Genomic DNA, 24,272 nt, shown 5'->3' with positions numbered 1-24,272 from the left:
AAAGCTTTTAGCATGAGATGAATCGGGAAAATGATGCTTTCAATGCAGCAAGAGGTCAAGATGTAATTATACAGAGCTTTCTCCTTTAAGCTGTCTCTGAAACTGTGAACTAAAGCATGAACAAATTCTGAATGAATTAATTTATAAACATAATGAGCGTGTTTGCTACAGGATTATTTGATGTGTTCACTGTAATGAGCCACGGCTGAAAGAATCAACACTGACTGATGAAATGTTGACTCATAATTCATTTAACCAGGAACTGAAGCAGCTAAATCAAATCAGCCAATTATAATTAATAGACATATTTTTCATTTTCAAATCAAATTGTCTCTCTTCATGATTCCCTGGATGAACACACGTTAAAACAGTGAACACACACACACACACACACACACACACACACACACTGAGTCATTGAGACGGTTTACCCTGTCAGTCACACAAGAGTCAATCAGATTAAGACTGAATGAGTGTTTGACTGATGGACAGCATCAAGAGCAGGTGCTGAACACACACACACACACACACACACACACACAAATAAAATCAAAATTAAAAAAGCAAAGCGAAAAATTAAATATTGCTTAATGATATTGCTTTAAAACAATAAAAAAAAAATGAACTGGTTTATGATTAATTACTTAACATTGTATGATTCCTCTTTGTTTATTATAAGTTACGTTATAAGTTACGTTGTTTGAACGCATGTCAAAGTGCAATGTTAATTAATGTTAACAGCCCAAAATAAAGTCAAATAAATAACATTTCAAATATAATTTAAAAATGAATTAAAAACCCAATAAAATAAAAAGGTTAAATGGAATAGAATAGAATAATATAAATATAAATAAAAAATATATATATATATATATATTAAATAAAAATATAATTGAAGAACAAAAAATAAATAAAAGATTAAACAAATACAAAAAATTAAAATTAATTAAGATAAGTCAAAATAAAATAGCATAAAAGAAAACCAGATGAAAACAAAAAATAGATTAAAAACAAGATTAAACAAATACAAAAAACAAAACAAAATATAAAATCAAGATAAAGCTAGAAATATATAAAAATACATTAAAACTACATAAGAGAATAATAAAATAAACAAGATAAAACAAATAAAAATGTAAAAACTAAATGAAATATATATATATATATATATATATATATATATATATATATATATATATATATATATATATATATATATATATATATATATATATAGTGATATAAAAATAATATACAAAATAAAAATAAATTTAAAAACAAAAATAGATTAAAAAACTAAATAATAAAATAAAAGTCATGTTCATTCTTTTAGAAATGTAGAAAGCAAGAACACTAGTGTCAAAACACTTCCAACAACAAAAACATGACTGATTGCATGGCACTACAAACTATCAGAAACAATCCGCAATCAGAAACTCTGCAAACACTGCGCAGCACTACAACTGCAAACAGACAGACATGTACCTGCGGCCCAGCACAAGGGGAAAGGACTGCAGCGTCTTTTCTCCATGAACGCGGCTGACTGTCTGTCTGAGGCCGTGCTGAGGGTCAGCCAGCACCCACCGCTCTCAAACACCCTCATGAGACCCAGTGACGTCCCGCCACACACACAGTAATCCACACAGAGGAGTCCTGACTCCGGGCGATCACAGGAGGAGCAGATGGTGTCTGTGTGGCTCTTCTTCACTGAGGCGACTGAGCCGATCGAGTCAGGGAACGCCAGTGGGGAGGATGGAGGGGGAGGAGCCACTGCAGACTCATTAATATGCAAATCCCACACTCATTTCCTGAACAGTGGCTGTTTACCAACCCACTCGGGACTGCAAATCATCGCTGACCTGCGTGCCTTTTTATTGCCTCTGTCCCCAAACGCCCATTTGTGTTTCCCAGCATGCTCACTGCATGTTTTCTTTACCCTACAGCTCTAACAAAACCTAGTGAGCTGCCTTGCTCTTTACTACAGCTACACAGGCAGCTGCCTTCTTAGGGCCCGCTGACACAGTTCTTGTTTTCTACCGTACTATTTTGTTTTATTTTTTATAGTCAACAGTGTTATTTAAATTATTATAATAAATAAATAAAACATGATAATAAATAATTAATTACTATTTAAATTTAACATCACTGTTTAAATAATCTTTTATTAATTCACTACTACAATTAATGCAAATTATTATTATATATTACATTATTATTGTTGTTATTATTATTATTATTATTATTAAGTATTATTTATTTACTATTATAATAAAAATTCAAGGACAAATAATAATAATAATTATTATTATTATTATTATTGTTGTTGTTATAAATGCAAATATAATACAAATTTATATACATTTATACATATATTATTTTTATTGCATGCTTCTAAAACCCCAGGAACATTTACAATTAATTTTGTATATATATATATATATATATAAAGATCAATTGAAATGACCTTGCTAAAGTAATAATTATATTAATTTATATTAATACATCAATACTGATATTTAAATTAGTATTACTAATAATATTAATAGAATTTAAATGATATTAACTTTGATTTTTAATCCTAGTGATATTAATACTATTTGCTATTGAATAAAATGTAATTACAATTAATATTTCTATTTCATCATTCACATCTGTGGTTGTTGCAAAGCAATTTTTATACAATATACAATTTAAATCAAATATTTTACTTCAAACAAACATAAATAAATAAATAGAGTCTAATACATTTATTATAATTTATTTTGAAATATATAATTTATTATTACAATAAATTAAATACATAAATAGTATGAATAGTATTCAGTAAAAAGCACACTCGCTCTACATTTCAAATACAGACAGTGTGGATTACAGATGCATAAAAGCTCATTTGTGGAGTAATTAAACACATTCTGAGATATGAGATGCTTTCATATACTGGATGTTGTTGGCCCAAATCAAATATCTTAAAAGGCAGCATCATTATACCACATGACCTCTGGAGCAGCACTCATACAGTCATTAATATCTACAGATGCCGTCTATGTGGGCAGAGAAGCCATGTCCTCCGGCTACAGCTGCTCCTCACAGAAACAATGTGAAGAATAGAGGCAGTTAAACACTTCTGTTTCCTCAGCCTGAGGCATTCGAGAGAAATCACAGTACCCACACTAACCTACTGAACCGGTGCTGTTTGAAAACATCTGAACACAATCTAGAGCACTGACTCAAATGATGAAGAAATTAAATGCTCTCCTGACTCAATCTATGTTAGTCAAAGCATGGAAATGTATGGATTCTGTACAGATCGTGTTGCGTATGTGTTTTAAACCAGCATCTTCTAACTGCTACAGCACAAATACATGCGAACAAAAGTGTGTGTGCATCTCAGATCCACATCACCAGGAGTTTGGAGAAAAGTTTCCTCAAAAATGAGCTAAATCTGAGAAAAACGCCCACTGGGGATGTTCTGAAGGATAAAATGATTCATAAAGTAAATAATGTTTTCTTTTCGGGGCTGGTCTGAGGTTTGGGTTATTCTGTAGTCATTAGTTATGTAAACATGTGTGTGTGTGTGTGTGTGTGACTGAATCCAATCATTGGGTTTATCAGCAGGAGATCTTCTAAAGCTCTCGTTCATTCAGGATCCTCACAGATGGACCCAAACCCCGACGGTCAGAGCTGTCCTGTGCGTGAACACAAGATCTCTGAGCATCTGAACACTGCGCTACGAGAGGAAATACCACGATGATTGCATTCATAACGGCCAAAATCCACGCAGAAGAACAAACACAGGAGTGTCTAGAAACAGGACGTCTGATACCATTTTCATTGGAAATAAGATCCCTGCTCCTTGATTATGCTCAGAATAACATACTACTCTATTTCTACACACACACACACACACACACACACACACACACACACACACACACCCACACACACCCACATACACACACACACACACACACACACACCCACACACATATATACACACACACACACACACACACACACACACACACCCACACACACACTCTGCTTCTGTAAACTGTAAATATTTGTAAAGCCAGTGTTATTTTAGCATAATTAATACAAAATAATAATTTTTACATTTCATTTTATTTTATTTTTTGTTTTCTTTTAAACTATAGTTCAAGTTTTAGTAATTTTGTGTGTGTGGGTGGGTGGGGGTTATTGAATATATAGTTTTTATACATTTTTACTCATTAGTTTTAGTTTATTTAGTTTTAGTTTATTATTTTATTTGACTGTCACATATTGTCGTAGTTTGAGGAGCTGCTCAACATTTTTTTTTGTAGATTTTCAACAATGTCCATTAAATTAACTACAATAAATACAATTTAAAAACTTAAAAATAGCTGTAAAACCTTAACCCATAAAAAATAAAATAAAATAATTAGTGCATATAGGATGGTCCTGTTATTTTAGAACTTCAAGTTAAGCTAAATGAATTGATCAAAATGAATAATGAAAACTTTATCTTGGCATCTAGCTGAAATAAAATGTTAAATTTTTTAAACATATTTTTTACTTCAATGTTTATATCATTTCAACTCAAGTAATGAAAATATTTTTTATAGTTTTAGTTTTTAGTTCACTATGATAACTCTGCTGTAAAGCCAAAATGTGCAAAATATGCAAAGCACACTTAGTACTGTATCCCACAATGCCTTGCAGAGCCAGTGTGTGAATGAACCAATCACAAATCTCAGCCACAATCTTTTTTCTTTTTTTAAATCATTATTTTGTCAGATTGCCATTTTTTAATTGGGTTTCACTTATAAATGCCAGAAATTTCTCAGACATTTTTAAACCAAACTGGTTTATAAAGTCAGAATGAGTGTTATTATTTCAGAGATGATAACTGGACATCACCTGCCTCTGTGTCCTTCAAAAAAGACACACGGGTGGTTAAATTACAGCACTAACCATGACAGCACACACAATCAGACACAGTGCTGGCCGTTCATGCAGACACTATATGAGCTGTGGATCTACAACCCCTACTCAAAACCCCAAACACAGAGAGCGCCAGACAAAGAGGCTGCTGGGAAGGGAGGGGTGCAGCTCTTTCCTATACAAACCCTTCACATCCGGCCCACTGATCCTGACAAAAGCCTTTACAAACGCCTCTGACTCCCTCAGCAGGGCACACTGCTGCACTGAGACACACTCCACGCTCCACCGCACACACACACACACATAACACAAAACGCACAGGACAGGACTGAGGAGGGGTCAGGACTACAGGAGGCCGAGTGTGTCCTTTGGCACTGAAATCCCAAGAGATCAAGCTTCAGAGGACAATCTATCATCAAGAAACTGTACAAAACATCAGAGTATGGTAGATACTCCACTTACAAAACAATACCAAGAAAATTAACTAAAAACTATTAATAAATAATTCTATGAATACATATTTACATATAAATATATATAACTAAATACAATTATAATATATTTTTCAAAAATATATAAAATATAAAAATGAACAAATAAAAAAATTACAATGCATTTGATATTAATTTATATTTATAAAAATTGAAATAAATGACTAAATAAATTTTATATTAAAAATAATGCCAAAATTTGAATATAGTGAATTGAATATACAATTTTTATAATATAATAAACTGAAAAACACGTAAATCAATTAATAAATAAATACAACTGCAATATATGTTATATTAATGTATAATTATAATATATAATATTCATTATTTATTATATTTTTAAGTGTTTAATATATAATTAATAGAAACGTGTAAATACATTTATAATATATTTTATATTAACATGCAATTTATATAAAAGATAAATTAAATAAATTAAATTATAACATATTTTATACTAACAATGTATCTAAAATATACTATAAAAACTTATAAATAAAATTATAACATTTTTATTAATATGTATTTTATCTGAAATATAATATATTATATAAACAATAACATTTTAGCAGATTTATATTACTATATAATTGATATAAAACATGTTTAGTTTCTATAAAATATGGAAATGTAAAAAAAATAAAATAAAATTTTAATATATTATAAATAAATCAAATTGTGTGCATTATGAAGTAAGTACACTAGTATTGCATTCCAAACACAGACCGCAGATGCTAGAAAACCCATCTGTGGAGTAATTAAACAGTGTGTTGATGAACCCGGTGCGACGGGTAACAGTTACATCTTTAATACGACACATGCTGGTAAATCAGGTGCTTCTCATCAGTGTTGCAGCAGCACAAACTCCTTCTCCGTTTCTAAATGCTGATTAAACTTCACCTGCTAAGAGTCAGTCTCACAAAATCAGCGGTTAATTCTACACAATTTAATCTTGCAGTTCTACTGGATTGATGCTTTCTGGCCAACTTTACAAAATCTGTATTGCAGCACTTCAAGCACTATTGATCGCTTATGATTAATGGCTTGTACTGCAGCATTCATCACGGTTTGCCATATGAATAAATTCTGAAAGAGAGAAAGCAGATCTCATGCAAATAAATACTGACTGAAAGCAGTAAACATATAATTAAATGAGCATTTCCATATGAGTCTGATCATCCCGTAATAATTTCTCAAGTCTTACAATTACAGCACTGGAAGAAACACTGTCTGCGTCATGCATGAATTCTATTGTGAATGCAGCAGATTCCCGCAGTGCACCGCTGGTTTGTGGACTCAGCGTGAGCGTGGCCTCCGCCGGTGACGTGCGTGTGAATCTGCCGTTTCTATGGCAGCAGAGACGGAGGCCGGGTCTGTCCCGCACGGCACCCGCAGGACACCGAGGAATGCTCTGATGAATATTAATACGGGCCGGCGGTGGCGACAGCGTTAATGACTCATCAGTTAGTTTCCTCTCGTTACCACGTCAAACCAACCTCAGCGAGACCCAAACTAATGAATCAAAACCTCAACGCCCCACCAAATATGAAACACATACACACATGCAAATGGACACAAACACACAGCAAATAAAAACTAAATCAGAAGCACAGAGTTTTTATAATAACAAACAAGTACTATTATGAGCTTTTTTGGACTCTTGTACTATTTTTGAGAACAAAAGATGCATTTATGTGTAGACTTTTTTAGGATTATGGACTTTGTGAATTCTCATGATGTATTTTATTAATTTATCTTTTTTAATTTTGGTATTTTTATATGGGGTAAATTGGTATTGACATTTCATCGAAACAGCACAATAATTCAGTGTTCCTTAATGACAAACATCCTTAGGTACCTGTAATGACGCTGAAAAAGTCAATAAATAAATCTATATATGAATCTATATGAGCTATTTAAATATGGTAATCATTCAAAAATATCATGAACAAAATATGCATTAATGAACCATGGTAATGCCACAGAATTTTGTAAGTGACATCACCTTTTCTGACCGGCGGAATAAATTAATCAATTAAAATAAATAGATATTTAGACATAATAGATATTTATAATGGAAAATAACAAAAACACTGATACTTTACAGTCTCATTTGTTAACGTGAACTAACAAATGAGCAAAATATATTTACAGCATTTATTAACTTTTTTACTGTTAGTTAATAAAAATAAAGTTCATGCTTGTTCACGCGGCACTAGATAAGGTTAAAAGATTTTAAAATGTATTAAATGCTGAAATCAACATTAATAAATGCTTTAGTTCATTATTAGATAAAATAACATGCTAATAAATGAAATCTAACAGTAAAGTGTTACCAGAAACATATTTTTTTGCACAGTTAAAACTTTATTGTCATAGGGACAAAATTATGTTTTTAAATACAGATAAAATAAAAATACATAGTTTCATTGCTATAAAGTTTTATTAGCCACTAATTGTCATTATTTTTGAACCCTTCTGACACATTAAAGCACAGTGAGCTCAACAGAACAGACAAAACCTCTAACAATCGCCTTCCACAGCCTTCACAGCCGCTCAGAGTCTCCGATGATTTAGTCTGTGTTACTCTGCTTGAAATAAACACACAGAGAGATAGAGTTTATGATGAAGTCACTCACCTGTGTAAAATGAAACTCTGGAAATGTCTGTGGAGAGAGAAATAGAGAGAGAAGGGAGGTCAGGTCATTGGTTTTGTCGTCTCAGCACATTGAGCAGAGCATGTGGTTTTATAGGTCATCTGTGATCTCAGGGGACGGAGATACGGGATCCACGGCGCCCCCTGTCTGCGGTGCAGAGCGCTGCGTATCTGGGACAAAACTACAGCCAAGATCACCCACAAAATCAGACATACTCATGACACACTGAGAATAACCAAGTCAAAATCAGAAGATGCATAAGCGATCAACTGGATTTCAGTTCGGTTTCATTTAAATATCAACTTTGTCTCTACTACTGATGTTTCTACTAAAATCCTCAGCAGAAATAAATGAGTAAATAGTTGACAGAGAGATTATAGAGCTATAAAATTAATGTTAAGCAGTTCAGATCATTTGATTAAAAATGTCTGGGTTCATAGTGAGATTTCACACTTTGATGGAAGACTTTAGTGTCTTGACAAATCATTGAGATCTCTTTTGAAACAGAGACTGCGGATTGCGGTGTCTGCAAAACAAGGACGAAATGAGGAGATAGAAGGTAATAAAGGGATATTGCATGAGAAATTAAAGTGCCCAGCTGGTTTTCAATTCCTTTTCATTTAGGTATCAACTTTTTCTCAGATGTTTCTACTAAAAATCCTCAAGAGAAATTAAAAATAGCTTCAAATGAGTCAATAGTTGTCATCCAATAAGATTATAGAGCTATAAAATGAATGTGGAGCAGCTCAAACTATTGAGTTCACATTGAGATCTCACACTTTGATGTCTAGACAAATCATTAAGATCTCTTCTTGTACTTGTTTTCAGTTCTGTTTCATTTAAGCATCAACTTTGTCTCAGATGTTTCTCCTGATAAACTTCTCAAGGGGGATACAAATTGGCTCAATGAGTCAATAGTTGTCATCCAATAAGAGGACAGAGCTATAAAATATATGTTGAACAGTTCAGAACATTTGATGAGAAATGATGGAGTTCATACTGAGTTTCTCTCAGTTTTGATTCCAGTCTTTGCTGTCTAGACAAATCGAGATCTCTTCTGAAACTCTAGAGGAGACACGTGAGAGATTACTGGGGTCTTCTTCTCAGGAGCAACATCTGAGAAGCAGAAAACTGAAAACTAAAGTCAAAATCAGAAGACTTGTATTGCTCAGTGGTTGCTGTTTCCTTGCTCAGGGGAATTAATGGAGGTTCATTTAGGTATCAACTTTGTCTCAGATATTTCTACTAAATTTCCTTTGAGGAGATGGACACAAATGAGTCAACAGTTGACATACAGCAAGAGTATAGAGTTATAAAATGAACGTGGAGAAGCTCGGATCTTTAGATGAGAAACGACTGAGTTCATATTGAGATGTCTGACTTTGCAGATTTTGGTGTCATGACAAATCATTGAGTTTAAGGTTTCTGTTTTGTTTTTTTTTTCTCAGGAAAAACATCTGAGAAGCAGGAGACTGAAATATAAGGCCAAAATCAGAAGCGCTGTATTGCTCAATGGTTACCCTTTCATTTCTCAGGGGAATTAATTCAGGGTTTCAATTTGGTATTTGTCTCAGATATTTCTACTAAAATTTCTTAAGAAGATTCTGACACAAATGAGCCAACAGCTGACATACAGTAGGCAAAAATCTCCATTTGCTCTTACTTTAATCCCATTGCTTCCTAGGAGAAACAGCTGAGACGTTAAAGAGATCTCTTTCTTTCCTGAGAGTTTTATTTTTTTATGCAGCCAATAAAAACTGAGGACATACAAGACAAGTGTGTCTTAAAGAGGATGGGTTCTGACAATCTGATGAATGGTGAGGACACGAGGACAGACGGGACATCTGAAACCGGACTCAGCGCTGAGACTGAAGCCAGACACGAGCAGGAAGGAAAGGAAACGACCCATTAAGTGGCGCTCAGTAACAAGGAAAAGCTTTATCAACTGTCAGCCGCATGCACAGATCAATACACAGAGATGATTCACCGCCTCCTGATCGTGAGTGTGTGTGTGTGTGTGTGTGTGTGTGGTGGGCTGTGTAAAGATATTGCATCCAGATGACAAGTTTCTCGTAAACACTGAGTAATCAGCTCAACATGGTTTTCCTAATTCTGATCTTGCTTGGAAGTGCTGCGCTGATTCATACAGTTACCAAACGCATCAAAATGTCACATTTCAATATTTCAACATTTCTATGGCACTGAATGCAATATATTACATACTACACTGTAAAAAAATATATATTATTCAAAGATGATTGGTATATGTTTTACAAATGCCATTCAGCCTTTTTAATTCAGATTTTCTCATTTCATTCAGATTGTTACTAACAATTTAAAAGTAAAGTAAAAAAAATTCTATGCCTACTTCAGTGTAGCAGTAAAAAAAAAGGAGTTTTATGGATAAATATAAAATTATGCCTTCTGCATTTATTGTTCATCTATTGTTCTAAAATTTGGAATGAATAGGAACACCATTCTTCTTCATGAACTAATTTGCAGATAGAAATAAATTTTTAAACTCATAAAAGCATTAACACAATATTGTGAGAAAAATAACAGTGATATTTCAGCATCTGATTGCATTGCAATTCATACGTAAAAAATAAGAACATTTTAGCTTTGCACAAAAAAATACAAAGCACGATAAATGCAGAAGACATCATTTATATTTAATCGATGAAACAACATTTTTGTTTAAATTAAAATTTCGGTAGTATTGTATTGTAGTCAATGCCACGGAAAGGCAGGAATGAAAAAAGTCATGCATTTGTGCTATTTTTCTATATTTATTTCCCCCAAAATAATCCCAAACCAAATAACAAAAGAATGAGTGTACATGAAGAGCACAAACTTAAATAAACACAAATGAATCAGAATCAAAGCAGAATAGCGGGTTCATCAAAACTGGGTCATTTTTTTCCAGAGTGCTACACAAGACTAGGCTGTTTGTTTGCCTATATTGGCTGATAACTGTTTACATCTGTTGGAAACACACTAAAACACAACCACACACACTAAACTAACAGATGTGCGCAGACTCGTGTGACTAGACAGACCAGAGACAGCGATCACAGCGGGGAATTGGAAGAAAATAAACCACAACATCAAACAGAGAGTGAATAAACATACAACTACACACACTTAGATGCACATTTATATCAGCTTAAACTCAACCTATCACCGATTGCACGTTCATTTCCAAGCACACATACTGTAACACCTTTTGTTTGATTAGGAATGGACAATAATGGATATTTAGGATACATCCAATAGCATTTTGTTGACAATATAAAATGTAAAACATAGTTTAAAGTGTCGGTATATATTGTTGTTTACTGTATATTGATGACTATAAATTAAAAGGGATCAAATATTATTCTGTGAAAAGCAGTGCGGAAAACATGTCCTCAATATTTGTAACTAGGCATATATTTTAATTCTTATAATCTACCAACCTTTATACTGTCTGTGTGTGTGTTACATGTATTATTATTATAATGCATGTAATATTTTAAATTACTTTATTTATATGCATTTTACATAATTGTGTGTGAGTGTGTGTGTGTGAGTGTGTGTGTGAGTGTGTGTGTGTGTAAATTTTTTTAAGTAATATAGAATAACAATATTTTAAAATGGTCAAAATTGTATTTAAATTTTTTTCTATAATATTATTATTCTATAACATGTAATATTTTTAATTATTTTATATTATACATAATTGTATGTGTTTTTAAAATAATTTAAAATAATATATATTTTATAGAATGATGTAAAAAAATATTTTACAAGTTTATTATTATTCCATAACATAATATTTTTTATTATTTTATTTAGATTTATTTTACATAATATATATAAATATTTTTTTGTTTTGTTTTTACATATATATACTTACTAAAATAATTAATATATTTTATTATTCTATAATGTATATAACTTTATAATAATAGTTACATATTAATATTTATCGTTACATTCACAATATGTATTTGACATATTTATTTTTAATTATTTACATATAACTGTATAATATAAAAATCTAGAATATACTGTAGAATATGAAAACAATATTATAATTATATTTTTAGATAGTTACGCATCCATAAGGCACATGTATGTAAGCTGAACCCATTAACCTTTAGCTGTAAGGAAGCTTTTCAGAGAAATCGTCAACTTTCCCTTGGGTTAGGTAATGAAATCAGGCACTTTCAGATGCATTTTACTTTTACTTTACTTTAAGTCATTTAGCTGACGCTTTTATCCAAAGCGACTTACAAATAAGAAAAAGTAACTAAAACTAACACTCTTCGGTCTTCACACGAAGGCTGCCGCGGTAACCTATGCTTTTTATACCCATCTAACAAAATACTAATCCAATTCAGCTGAACCCACTTTCCTGTTTATCACAAAAAATGGCCAAGCAAGTGCAGACAAGATACGCGATACAGTATGAGACCAAACGCGATTCCAGCAAATCTCAACACAGTTAACAAAATAAGCATTTTACCATTATATGAGCCAGAGAATCCTGTAAACCTGCATCTACCCTCACTCACCCTCATTTGCCACTTTGGATAAATGTGCCTGTTAAATGAATGAACTGTAACATACTCTGAGATGTCACACATTCTCAGTGCAAAGTTGTCGGCACAATGCTGTTGATAAAGAGTGTGAATGAGGTGAACAGATGGAGGGAAACGAGAGACCACGAGATGGGCGTCAGCTGTACGTTAGCCCAGAATGATATCCGGGTCATGGCACCAGATTCACAGATGGCCTACTCTAGCATCTCCCATAAACCCTGGCAGCAATAACTCTGCCGTTATGGGCTTTCTTTGATGTGGACAAACTATAACAACCTAGAACAGACCGCAGCGCTCCTTTATGAGCTCTGACATCGGATCCTAATGGATGACAGACTCATCTACGGATACGCCAGACTGCCTGACCCTCACATGTGGATTCCCTCGTGGCTTTTCTCTCCGGACACCAATTATACACACACTCCAAATAATCAATATTATTAGCGACTAATCAAATCTACATGTGAATGGCATGGCAAAGCCGCTCTATTGACGTTGTGTCCAGAGATTAAAGGATCAGTGTGATTTTAACACACTTCTGTCACACTTCATATACGCTGGCGGACATTTTTAATGGATCGTTCACACTTCTCCGTGTCAGACCGTTTCTTACGCAGCAGTCTTGATGCTGTCGGCTCCATATGTCTCACGCTGAGGATCGGGACGTGATGCAAAGGTCACCAATAGAGGAGACGAGCAAGACGCCACAGACCCAAACATCTGCTTATCAAGCTGTTAGTCTTTGAGCTCGACTGGTTATGTGAGGATGGAGTGAAACTGAACACAAACGGCTCTGTATTTCAGCTCCGTCAGAATGATAACACACAAAGCGCTCCAACTGCAGCATTATCACAGTCACTCAAAGCAGATACGGATCAGATCTTCATGACATAATGCTTGCTTATTTATACTACAAGCTGATTAAAGGGATAGTTCATCCTAAAATGAAAATCCATTCATCATTTACTCACCCTCAAGTTTTTGCAAACCTGTATCCTGAGTCCAATCTGTTTCTGGTTCCCATTGACTTCCAGTGCTTTTTTTCCATATTATGGAAGTCAATGGGAACCAGATGACATTTTTATGAAAGTTCTATTGAACTTTCTAAGAAAACGTATCATGGTTTCCACAAAAATACATTTTGAACATTGATAATGATGAATGTATCTCGAGCAGCAAATCAGTATATTAATGATTTCTGAAGGATCATGTGACACTGAAGACTGGAGTAATGATGCTGAAAATTCAGCTTTGATCTCAGAAATAAATTATATTTTAAAATATGTTAACATAGAAATCAGTTATTTTAAATTGTATTACTATTTCACAATATTCCTGTATTTTTGAGCAAATAAATGCAGCCTTGATGAGCAGAAGAGACTTTTTTCAAAAGCATTAAAAATTGACCTCAAACTTCTGAACAGTAGTCTAGGCCAATATTACTGGATCTACAACTTTTTAAAGAGATTTGTCAAAAGTACAATTCACTTTGAAAAACTTCAAAAAGCACCTGAGTAATAAACCTGCGTTCAGATCTCAGTGGTACCTTATTAAACCGCACTTACCCTTGAGGATCTATAAATAATACTCAAGCATCTGTGTCGTAACGCAGCGAAAGCGCCCAGCTGTGATTTATTTACCTTCAAACCCGGCCGCGGCGAGAGGTTCTGCTGCAGAGGACAGACGACGGCTTTGTCTCTCAGCTGTAATTACTGAACGACAGGATGACGGAATGAAGATGAACAGAGAGAGTTCCGATGTGGTGTGAAAATAAACCTGTGTCTCTCTGTACTGCATCAAAACAGTCACATGTATGCTGACCAAGGACATAATGTTAGGTGACTTCTCAGTTTACATGCATAACAATAACTGATACTATAACTATCAAAAATCTGCTCAGTTAATGTTGTTGCAACAAGCTGGATGGTCTGAATCCATAACAATCTGAAGACGTCTGTCTGTCTGAGTTCGCCTGATTTACTCTTTCGTGTATTACATTAGACTGATATACGTTCAGCTTTGAAGATGCTTCTTCAGATGGTTTCTGTATCTCTCTAGAAAGCACCATATCTAAGATGATATCTGTGAGGATCAGACATCAAACGAGCAACTCGTACTACCCATAATGCACTGCGGCACCAGTGGGGGTTGCTTCCCATAGTCCTCGGCATGACAGAGCAGCCAGGTGTTGATGCAGCAGGACTGATACAAGGTCAGAGAGAAAGAGAGAGAGAGGGAGAGAGAGAAAGAGCGAAAGAGAGAGAGAGAGAGTGGAAACTTTTGAAACTTGCCTGATTTTTGGAGAGAGTTTAATGTTTAAGATGGGAAAATATTATTAACAGTACTGGGAGAGAATTGATAATATAATATTAATATTATTAATTAAGATTAGATTGAAAATGCTACGGTTAATGATGTTCTTAACAATATAACAATAGTCAACATTTGCTGCAACTGATGTAATCTAATCGAAATGTGCACAGAAAAAAAATATTTCTTTAGAAAATGTCAAAATAAAATAAAATATACAAATTCAAAATAAAATGCACCAAATTTTATAAAAAAATTAATAATTCAAGTACATCAAACAAATTAAAATATAAGAAAATAAATAAATAAAATAATACACTAGCTTGTGTAGTGCTTTTAAAAAGGAGCAGAATCCTAATGTGGCGAAGGCCTTTACATTATTCACATTCTTTCACATTCATATTCTGCTGGCAACTAATTTCTCTGAATCAAATTTTTGTCCTCATTTCATTCATTTCTAAATAAAAAATAAATAAAATAATAAAATAATAAAATAAATAAAATAATAAAATAAATAAAATAATAAAATATTAAATACAAATAAAATCATTGGAATAAAGTAATTAAAACTCTAGTTTTCTTGTGTTTTTTATATCTATCTATCTCATCTATAAATATCTATATCTATATATATATATATATATACACACACACACACACACACACATATACATATACCTATAGTAGTCAACATTGAAGTGGATAAAAACCTTTCATCAAACTTTTTTGATCCACTTCAAATGTTTAGAATTGAAATATTCACAGTTTAAATAAACAACTATGTTCAATTTCAGGACCTAAATATGCAAGCCCTGGAAATACAAGGCATTAAAATGCAAGCACTGTTAATTGCAATGCATCTTTTTTTTCGATTTGTGGAATTCAGCATGCTTTATGTTTCAAAAACTATTGTCATTATTCTGCTTCCATACACTTCACTTCTAAACACAAAGCACAGATATAACAGTGGCATGTGAGTGAACTGAACTCAACTGGATCTGACAGCCGATGGAGGGCTGTTTAACACACACACACACACACACACACACACCTCCTTCCTCTATGAGGGGTGAGAGGAACACGCCTCATTCAAGGGCCTGGGGCAAAACAAGAATGACACACACACACACACCCTACAGGCTCTAACACCTGCCAAACACACTCAGGCCAGCATTCATGACCTCACACACACACACACACAAACACACACACGGCACGCTTCCAAGCGCAGGAAAGCAATCAGTCATAAGTAATCCAAATATCAGGGTCAGAGAGTTCAGCGCATGCACCGACAACACACATGAATACAGTCAGAACAGAAATAATAACCACACATACATCAAGCTGCATCTGACCTTAATATCATTATGCCAACAACAACAACTCCAAACGCTAACAATAGACTCTCTTCATTAATTATCATACATAAATATGCATATATGCATGCAGAAGCGTTCAACCTACATTTTGCTTACAGTTCCCGAAAAATCATAGTGAAACAGGAAACACAGAATCGAATAATTACACATGCATACTTCAAAAGATGTAAAATACTTAAACCAGTGTATCAACCAGCATCTAGCTGTTTCTATGACAGATATACAGTAGTAAAACAGACAAGAAACTCTCTAGATCAATTATTTTCATTACATACGGTTAAATACACTTTCAAACATCTCAGTTACTCTGAAGCTAAACTATTCATGATTTTACAGAAATAAAGAATAATCAATAGTGATACACAATATACCAGTGATCGCATCAGTCTCGTCAAATAACAGCATTTTTCAATCAGTTCATTTAGGCTGATACCGGACCCAAATATGATGTGTTCAAATTTAAGCCATACACTCTTTTTCTATGCCAGAATACAAAAGCACTAAACTATTATCCATCTCATTTCAATTTTAAAGTCAACTTTAAGTGTTTTTTTAGATAGATTTTAGAAAGAATACTTCAAAATAAATAAATTAATAATTAAATTGTGCAACAGTGTATATATTTATTATACTGGTAATCAGCTTCAATTACCAGTATAATAATCAGTTTCAATTACCAGTATAATTTCAATAGTTATCGGTATCAGTATCGGTACCATTACCGATTAATAATCTGAACCAGGAAACATTTCTATATTTATGCATCCCAAAATATGCAAAAACAATTAGGGATGCACATTATAAATTGGACAATATTTGCATTTTACACATGTTCAGTATAATTAGGCCATTAATAGAAGCAGATACATTTATTTTAGTTTTCTAAAACAAGTAAAAACACAAACAGATTATCATTTTATTTTTTATAAAATATTGCAAAGTTCTTGATGTCAGACTTAAGCAATTACAATCTATTAACTAACTAGTTACAACTAATTAACTAACAAATGAACCAATTTCTGTTACAAATTATAAAGATGCATGCTATCTGCAATAAAATGTATTGCCGATGTATTATAAAATGTGCATTATATATTCCCATATAAAATAATTATATTTTATAGCATTACATTTTATTTGCAAGTATTATACATTTATATTAGGTATATTCTCTATTATGGTATCAGATTAAATGTCTGTATCTGTCTAATTATCTGTATAATTCTGCACTTTACATTAATGTTTCTTCATAAAGATCAGACTATTTATTTGACTATATATTTCAGTAAAAGTTTTTGACCATTTCAGACTAAACATGCTGTGTTTTCCTTCTGCTGCAAGTATTCAAACCAAAATTATTGTAAATTAAATTTTCCCATTCAGACACGAGCAGAACTCATTACAGCATGTGGAAACGGAAGCTTCTCTCTTCGTCATTGCAAACACACACACACACACACACACACACGTTAAGATGTGGCCGCACGGAGCAGCAGGAAAAGCTCTTACCGTGGTACAATCCTTCCATTAAAGATGAGGAATCCTAGTCCACCACGAGTGCTCTGTGGTATCCGTAAAATACACTTCCACACACACACACACAAGTTAAAACACAGCGGTCTGGCACACATGCATAGTAGTGCGAGAAAAACTGGATCCGGCATATAGAGGAGCGTTGGCGGTGTGAGCGCGTGCAGAACGGACGGGGGTCTTTGTCTCTCACTCGCAGCTCCAGAGAAAAGATGAGAGGAGAAGCTTGAGGGGGAGGGAGAGAGAGAGAGAGAGAGAGAGAGAGGGAGGCTCTGGTAACCGACGGTAACGGTGAGATCAGCACATCTCCACCCCCCTCATCCCCTCTGAGTAAAGCACAGCAGACTGCAGCTACAGATGAACTTTCTGCAGACCTGCAATCATGAAAGGGACAGTTCACGCAAACATTGTCCCCATGTCATTCTAACCACGTGTTCTCTTGAATGAATGAATGACAAAATGTAATGCAATGAAAGTGGTGGTGATTTATAGTGTCGAGCTTCAAAAAACACCACAAACGTGGACTACTGAAACCCCGAGAGACATTTTACCCTCTTAAATCCCATTTGCACTTGAGTTTAGCTCAAAAACAGCCCCTTAATAAAATGTGTTAAACCAAATTTGATGTCACTGACGCCAATATACAAAAAAGAAAACCTGGTTTGTTGTGTTTGAATGTAGGACTGCAGAATTTAACACCAAAATTAAAAATGTAAAAACACGATTATATAACAATAGGACCATAAAATAATAAAAACAGATGGAATTTAGGGTTGTCAATCAATTAAAATACTTAATCGCGATTAATCGCATGATTGTCATGAGTTAACTCGTGATTAATCGCACATTTTTATCTATTCTAAATGTACCTTAAATTCGTTTTTAATACTCTAATCAACATGGGCATGGACAAATATGGATGCTTTATGCAATGTATGTTTATTATTAGTGAAACCATACTCAACATAGAGCAAGAAGACTAGACATGTTTCAAAGGTCATAGATGCCCATGTTGATTAAGTATTCATTTAAGGTACATTTAGAACAGATAAAAATGTGCAATTAAGTTGCGATTAATCACGAGTTAACTCATGACAATCATGCGATTAATCGCGATTAAATATATAAATCGATAGACAGCCCTAATTAAAATAGATAATAAACAGGGGATATTCATAAAAATAATAAGTAAAAAGTTAAATCCTGTACTAACCATACACACAAATATTGCTTAAAATAAAAAATAAGTTTATTTCAGCTGTACTTGACATGATAAATGACAAACATGCACAACAAAAGCACTAAAATTAAAAGAAAAAAAAACGTATACACTTAAAAACAGTTCAAAATATTACTAAAAACTATAATAATATCTCAATGAAACTAAAATAACACTCTCATTAAATAATAATATTAAAATAAAAAACAATTAAATAAAAATAAGATATATATTATTACTGTAATAACAGAATATTTTAAAATAAATTAAAATAAAATATTTAATAAAATATTTGTATTTTACAGTACACTGTAAGATGACAATATGAACACTTACTGTTATAATAAGCTTCATGTGTGTAATTAAACATTTATTTAAATAAATCCCAGCCTTTTGTGATTTATCATGATTTTGATTTTAGGTCGCTTAAATGTTTAGTGCTGTTTGAGCAACATTTGTACAAAATTCATGAAAAAACTAAATCCAAACAATCACACAAGATTGATAAGCGTATCATATGAAAATAGTCCCAGCATCTCCAATAACAGCTGAACTTTATGCTTTTGGCTGTATAAATATGCAGCAGTTCACTACATAAAGCCATACATCATCTGAAAATGTCTATTTTGTCATTTCCAAAACCAAACTTCAACTTCCAGAAGTCAGATGTTCTCCTGAAGGACAGCTGTGTTTGAGGAGGATGGTTCTCCTATTTCTTCTGACTGAATCCCGTCTGACTCTACGATTACTAATGACTGATATTCTCAAACCGTTTCAAGATCACGGCGATTACGATCAGTGAAATCAGATCCATGCATTGGGTTTGCTCTCCTGCAGCACACGCCATCAAACCCATCACAAACCAATGGAAAACCTCAGCTTTCCCTCTGATACTCTGACATCTGTCATCAAGATGAGCCCTTCCTCACATCAGATCCACTCACTGAAGACTCATCAAAACCATGTCCAACAAAAGTCACTGGCAGCAGAAACTGTATTTCACAGCTGCTGCGGGTTTATCCACAGCATTCACGTCTCTGAATATCCTGCACGGGTTTTTCGGTCAAATAATTCAATCATCTACTTCCCTCGCCAACACAATCTGATCAGAATCATTTAATCCACTGTAACAGGATATAATATCAGCTGACACACTCACTGTAATACAACCAACTACTTCATAACCCCAGGGGCGTCTAAAGAGAGTTTATGAAATATCATAAAGCAATATGTGTTTTATCACCCTTAACTGAAGACGCTGTATGGATAAATGATAGTAAAGACACACAAATCAAAACTGTGCTGTCTTGAAGATCATATTAGATGAGTCTTGTGACCATTATACACAAAATAATTACTAGTGCTGTCAATCGATTCGAGTCCTAGACTGTGATTAATCACGATTAATCACAAATTTTAAATACTAGTATTCACCTGTAAATGTGTTGAAATAAAGGAATGCATGGCAAACTAGTTTAACTTTGACAGCCCTAATATATATATAGAGCATGCAGTTAATTGTTTCAGTGGAAATTTAACACGCAAATGTTTCTTAAATCTAGAAAAAAAAGTTCAAAATCTGGCAAAAATGAAATAGATCAAATATCATATTGTGAGTATGTATCATTATCAAACTATATAATATAATAATAATAATAAATATAATAATTATTATTTATTAATTTAATTATTAAGAATAATAACAACAAATTATTATTATAAAATAATAGTAATGATGATAATAACAATGATTTTTTTAAATAATAAATTAATTTTAAACATAAATGCTTTTTATATAAACAAATGCTAAAATAACTGTCTAATAATCCAGTGAATTAAATAATTTACAAATTGAAGGTACTTCATCTCATGAAATTTTTTATAATGTTTATAAATTACAATTCTATAAATTCTAATAATAAATATATTACATTTTAAATATATTAAATATAATAAACATTTTATAAATTCTAATTAATAACAATAAAATAATTATATATATTATATATATATTATATTTAAATTATTTTAGATTTTAATTAAAATGGTATAAAATATTCTGATTTAAAATAAATTAAAACATATTATTACAAGTATTAAAAATAAGTAAATAAATAAAAATTATACTATATATATATATATATATATATATTGAATGTATAGTATTATAAATAATATATATATATATATATATATATATATATATATATATATATATATATATATATATATATATATATATATATACATACATATACACACACACACACACACACACACAAACTTGCACATGCAGGCTTTTCTCCTTTCAGAAGAGAGTCAACCGTATTTCTCTCCTGCTTTACTATCAGATGAATATCTCGTTGATTATCATTAGTGTGTGTGGCTGTAACGAGCCGTGTTTCTCTCCTCATGTTCTCATGAGTGTGGATTCTCTCTTACACATTCAGGCCGGTGTTTGGCCTTGGTCTTGTGAGAAAGACTGATTCTCATGCTCAAGGTCGTACGAGCGTCTCTTCTTTCATGTAACGTCAAAACAGCTCAGAATTTCTTTCAGAAACCTGCAATGAATTCCTGACTTAAAGCTGCTTAACCGGCAAACGCGCACACACACACACGATTAAAAACCCAGCAGTGTCTGTCATTCTTCACCTTCGTGACACACACTTCCAGCCTGCTATCAGCTCCTTCCTTCAGACAGACGACCGCAGACGCATGCGAACGAGAGAGAGACAGAAACAGGTAGAGCAGCGTCTCTGATAGCGAGAGTCCTGTGACAGGATGGTTTCCCACAGGCCTTCAGCAAACACTGGTGAGGATGATGATGGGTGTTTCTGTTTCTGAACACAAACACTAGAGCAAGAATTCTAATTCAAAAATTCAAATTCAAAAAAGCTTTATTGTCTATCCCCAAAGGGGTAGAAAATTATCTTTAGACAAAAGGCTCAGACATACAAACAATACAAATAATCGTCACAGCAACACATTACATACATCCATACAAAAAATAAAAAAAAAATCATTTTAAGATCCTATTTAAAATACCAATCGCAGTTGGGATAAAGGCCTTCTTATACAACCATCAAAATGTCCTTTTAAATGTTAAAAAACCCTCAGTTTTCTCAATAACCTTAACCGCTGATAAGCTTTTTTAAAAACATTATCTGAATGCTTCTCGAATAAGAATTGTGAATCAATCTCTGTACCTAAATATTTAAAAGACCCCACCTGTTCAGTCGTTTCACTAAGTGCTAGTACACCAATAACCCCACAACACATTTCTTTGATTTTACTAATATTAAGCTGCAAAGAACTCTTCTGTGTCCAAGTTGTGATATAATTAACAAAATTAAGGTAAATATCTAATGACTGAATATCCTTTACACGTCCCACTAATGCCATATCATCTGCATATTTTATAAGCGTCAGATTATCATTATCACAGGTCATTTCATTCATATTTTAAATAGAAAATAAAATTGGTGATAAAACACACCCCTGTGGAAGGCCCGTGTTTAAAACCACATTCTCAGACCTTTTGCCATTTACCAATACATGCTGTGGACGGTCCCGTAAAAAACTGTTAATCCATCAAATTAGAGTTTGGTGCACCTGCAACTCCTCCAGCCGGCTCAAAAGAATATTTATGTTCACAGTATTAAAAGCGGAAGAAAAATCCATAAATAAAATCCTAACACAACAATCTGCCGCATCCAAGTACTTTCCAACTTTATCCATTAGAGTGAGGGTGGCATCTTCTACTCCATGCCCAACTCTATAGGCAAACTGCAGAGGATCCAATTTCCCAATCATTGCTTGGGAGAGTTGTTGACAAACTACTCTCTCCATACACTTACAGAGCACAGATGTTAAAGTCACCGGTCTGTAGTCAATAAGATCCTTAGCTATGGAATAATGGTACTCTCTTTCCAGGCCTGAGGTACGACATTACAATCTAATGACAGCTGAAAAAGCTGTGTTAACACTCCCTTCAGCTGTACTGCGCATTCCCTCAGCACCTTCCCCTTTATTCCATCAGGCCCTATTGCCTTTTGAGGGCTAACACGTAATAAAACCTTTTCCACTGTCTTTTCCTCTATTATTAAAAGAGGAAATGCAGGATGCCCTATTGGAGTCCATTTCTCGTCAGAGTTATTATTAAAACGAGCATAAAACTGATTCAATTCAGTGGCAAAACAAACAGAATCAGAACACTGAATTTGATGTTGCCTCTGATTCGATGTTGCCTCTGATTCCTCCCCATCATACAATTTAGGCCTTGCCAGGCCAAACGTGCATTTCCCACTTTAAATTTTTCCTCAACTTTCCGTTTATACTAAAGTTTAGCCTTCCTAATTTTTTGCTTTAATTCTTTTTGCAAGAGTTTTTCAGATACATTCCAATCTGTAACTTTGAAGCATCCTTTTAGTGTTTTTCGATGGAATCAAAGTCCCATACCTGAAAAGACCTGGTTTGCACTTTCTCAGTCTTTAACTTTAACCTTAGAGACGTAAGCACCAAGTATATTTCCATAGCACAGATCCAATGTTTTATCCAATCTAGTTGCAGATGTGACATATTGCTCCAGATTCGGCAAAAATGTAGTAACGTCACATCGATTAAAATCTCCAAGCAGAAACACCGGCTGATCACCAACTCCGTTTGCAATGTTATTAAAAATGTCAGCAATGTTCTCAGCAGCAAGCATAAAATCAGGTCCTGGAACATGTACCAGTATTACTGTAATTTGGGTGAATTCTCCTGGAAGATAATATGGACAAAAGGAAACCACCATGATTTCATAGTGTTTTGAACACTTGGTTTCCGTCAGAGTGAAGTTCATCGCCCATTTAATAATAACAATAATATTTATTTAAATGCAAAGCTGTTAATTATTTTAATGGTATGGCCGATAACCGATAAATGCCCGATATTAAAATTCAACACTTGTTTAAAAACAAAAAAATTAACAAACCAAAAAAAATTATAATTTCAATTTTATTTATATATATATATATATATATATATATATATATATATATATATATATAACAAAAGATTATAGATCAATGCAAATAAATTATATTTATATTAATTTTATGAACATAAAAATAACAGTAAACATATCAATGGTAAAAATAATATTTAAACTGTCAAAAAACTGTAAAAAAGTT

General features: G+C 33.2%; 1 protein-coding gene across 2 annotated transcripts in view; it reads right to left on the bottom strand.

Annotated features, from left to right (window-relative positions):
* The window catches only part of LOC306885398 (focal adhesion kinase 1-like), a gene marked incomplete at its 5' end in the record, with an annotated part of 90,477 nt that overhangs the window by 55,204 nt on the left and 11,001 nt on the right, over nt 1-24,272 (bottom strand). Inside the window, one exon of one of the 2 annotated variants that reach the window (XM_079441869.1) lies at nt 8,057-8,083. Coding sequence is in view for 1 of the 2 variants with exons in the window: in XM_079441870.1 (XP_079297996.1) it covers nt 1,486-1,603 (118 nt within the window). Of the gene's footprint in view, nt 1-1,485; nt 1,604-8,056; nt 8,084-24,272 lie in introns of those variants that run through there. The other variant, XM_079441870.1, reaches the window with a different exon arrangement.

This window comes from Barbus barbus (genome assembly GCF_936440315.1).
Source record: "Barbus barbus genome assembly, chromosome: 19".
Lineage (NCBI taxonomy): Eukaryota > Metazoa > Chordata > Actinopteri > Cypriniformes > Cyprinidae > Barbus > Barbus barbus.
Note: the sequence above shows the minus strand (reverse complement) of the source record. Positions and strands in the feature narration are given on the sequence as shown.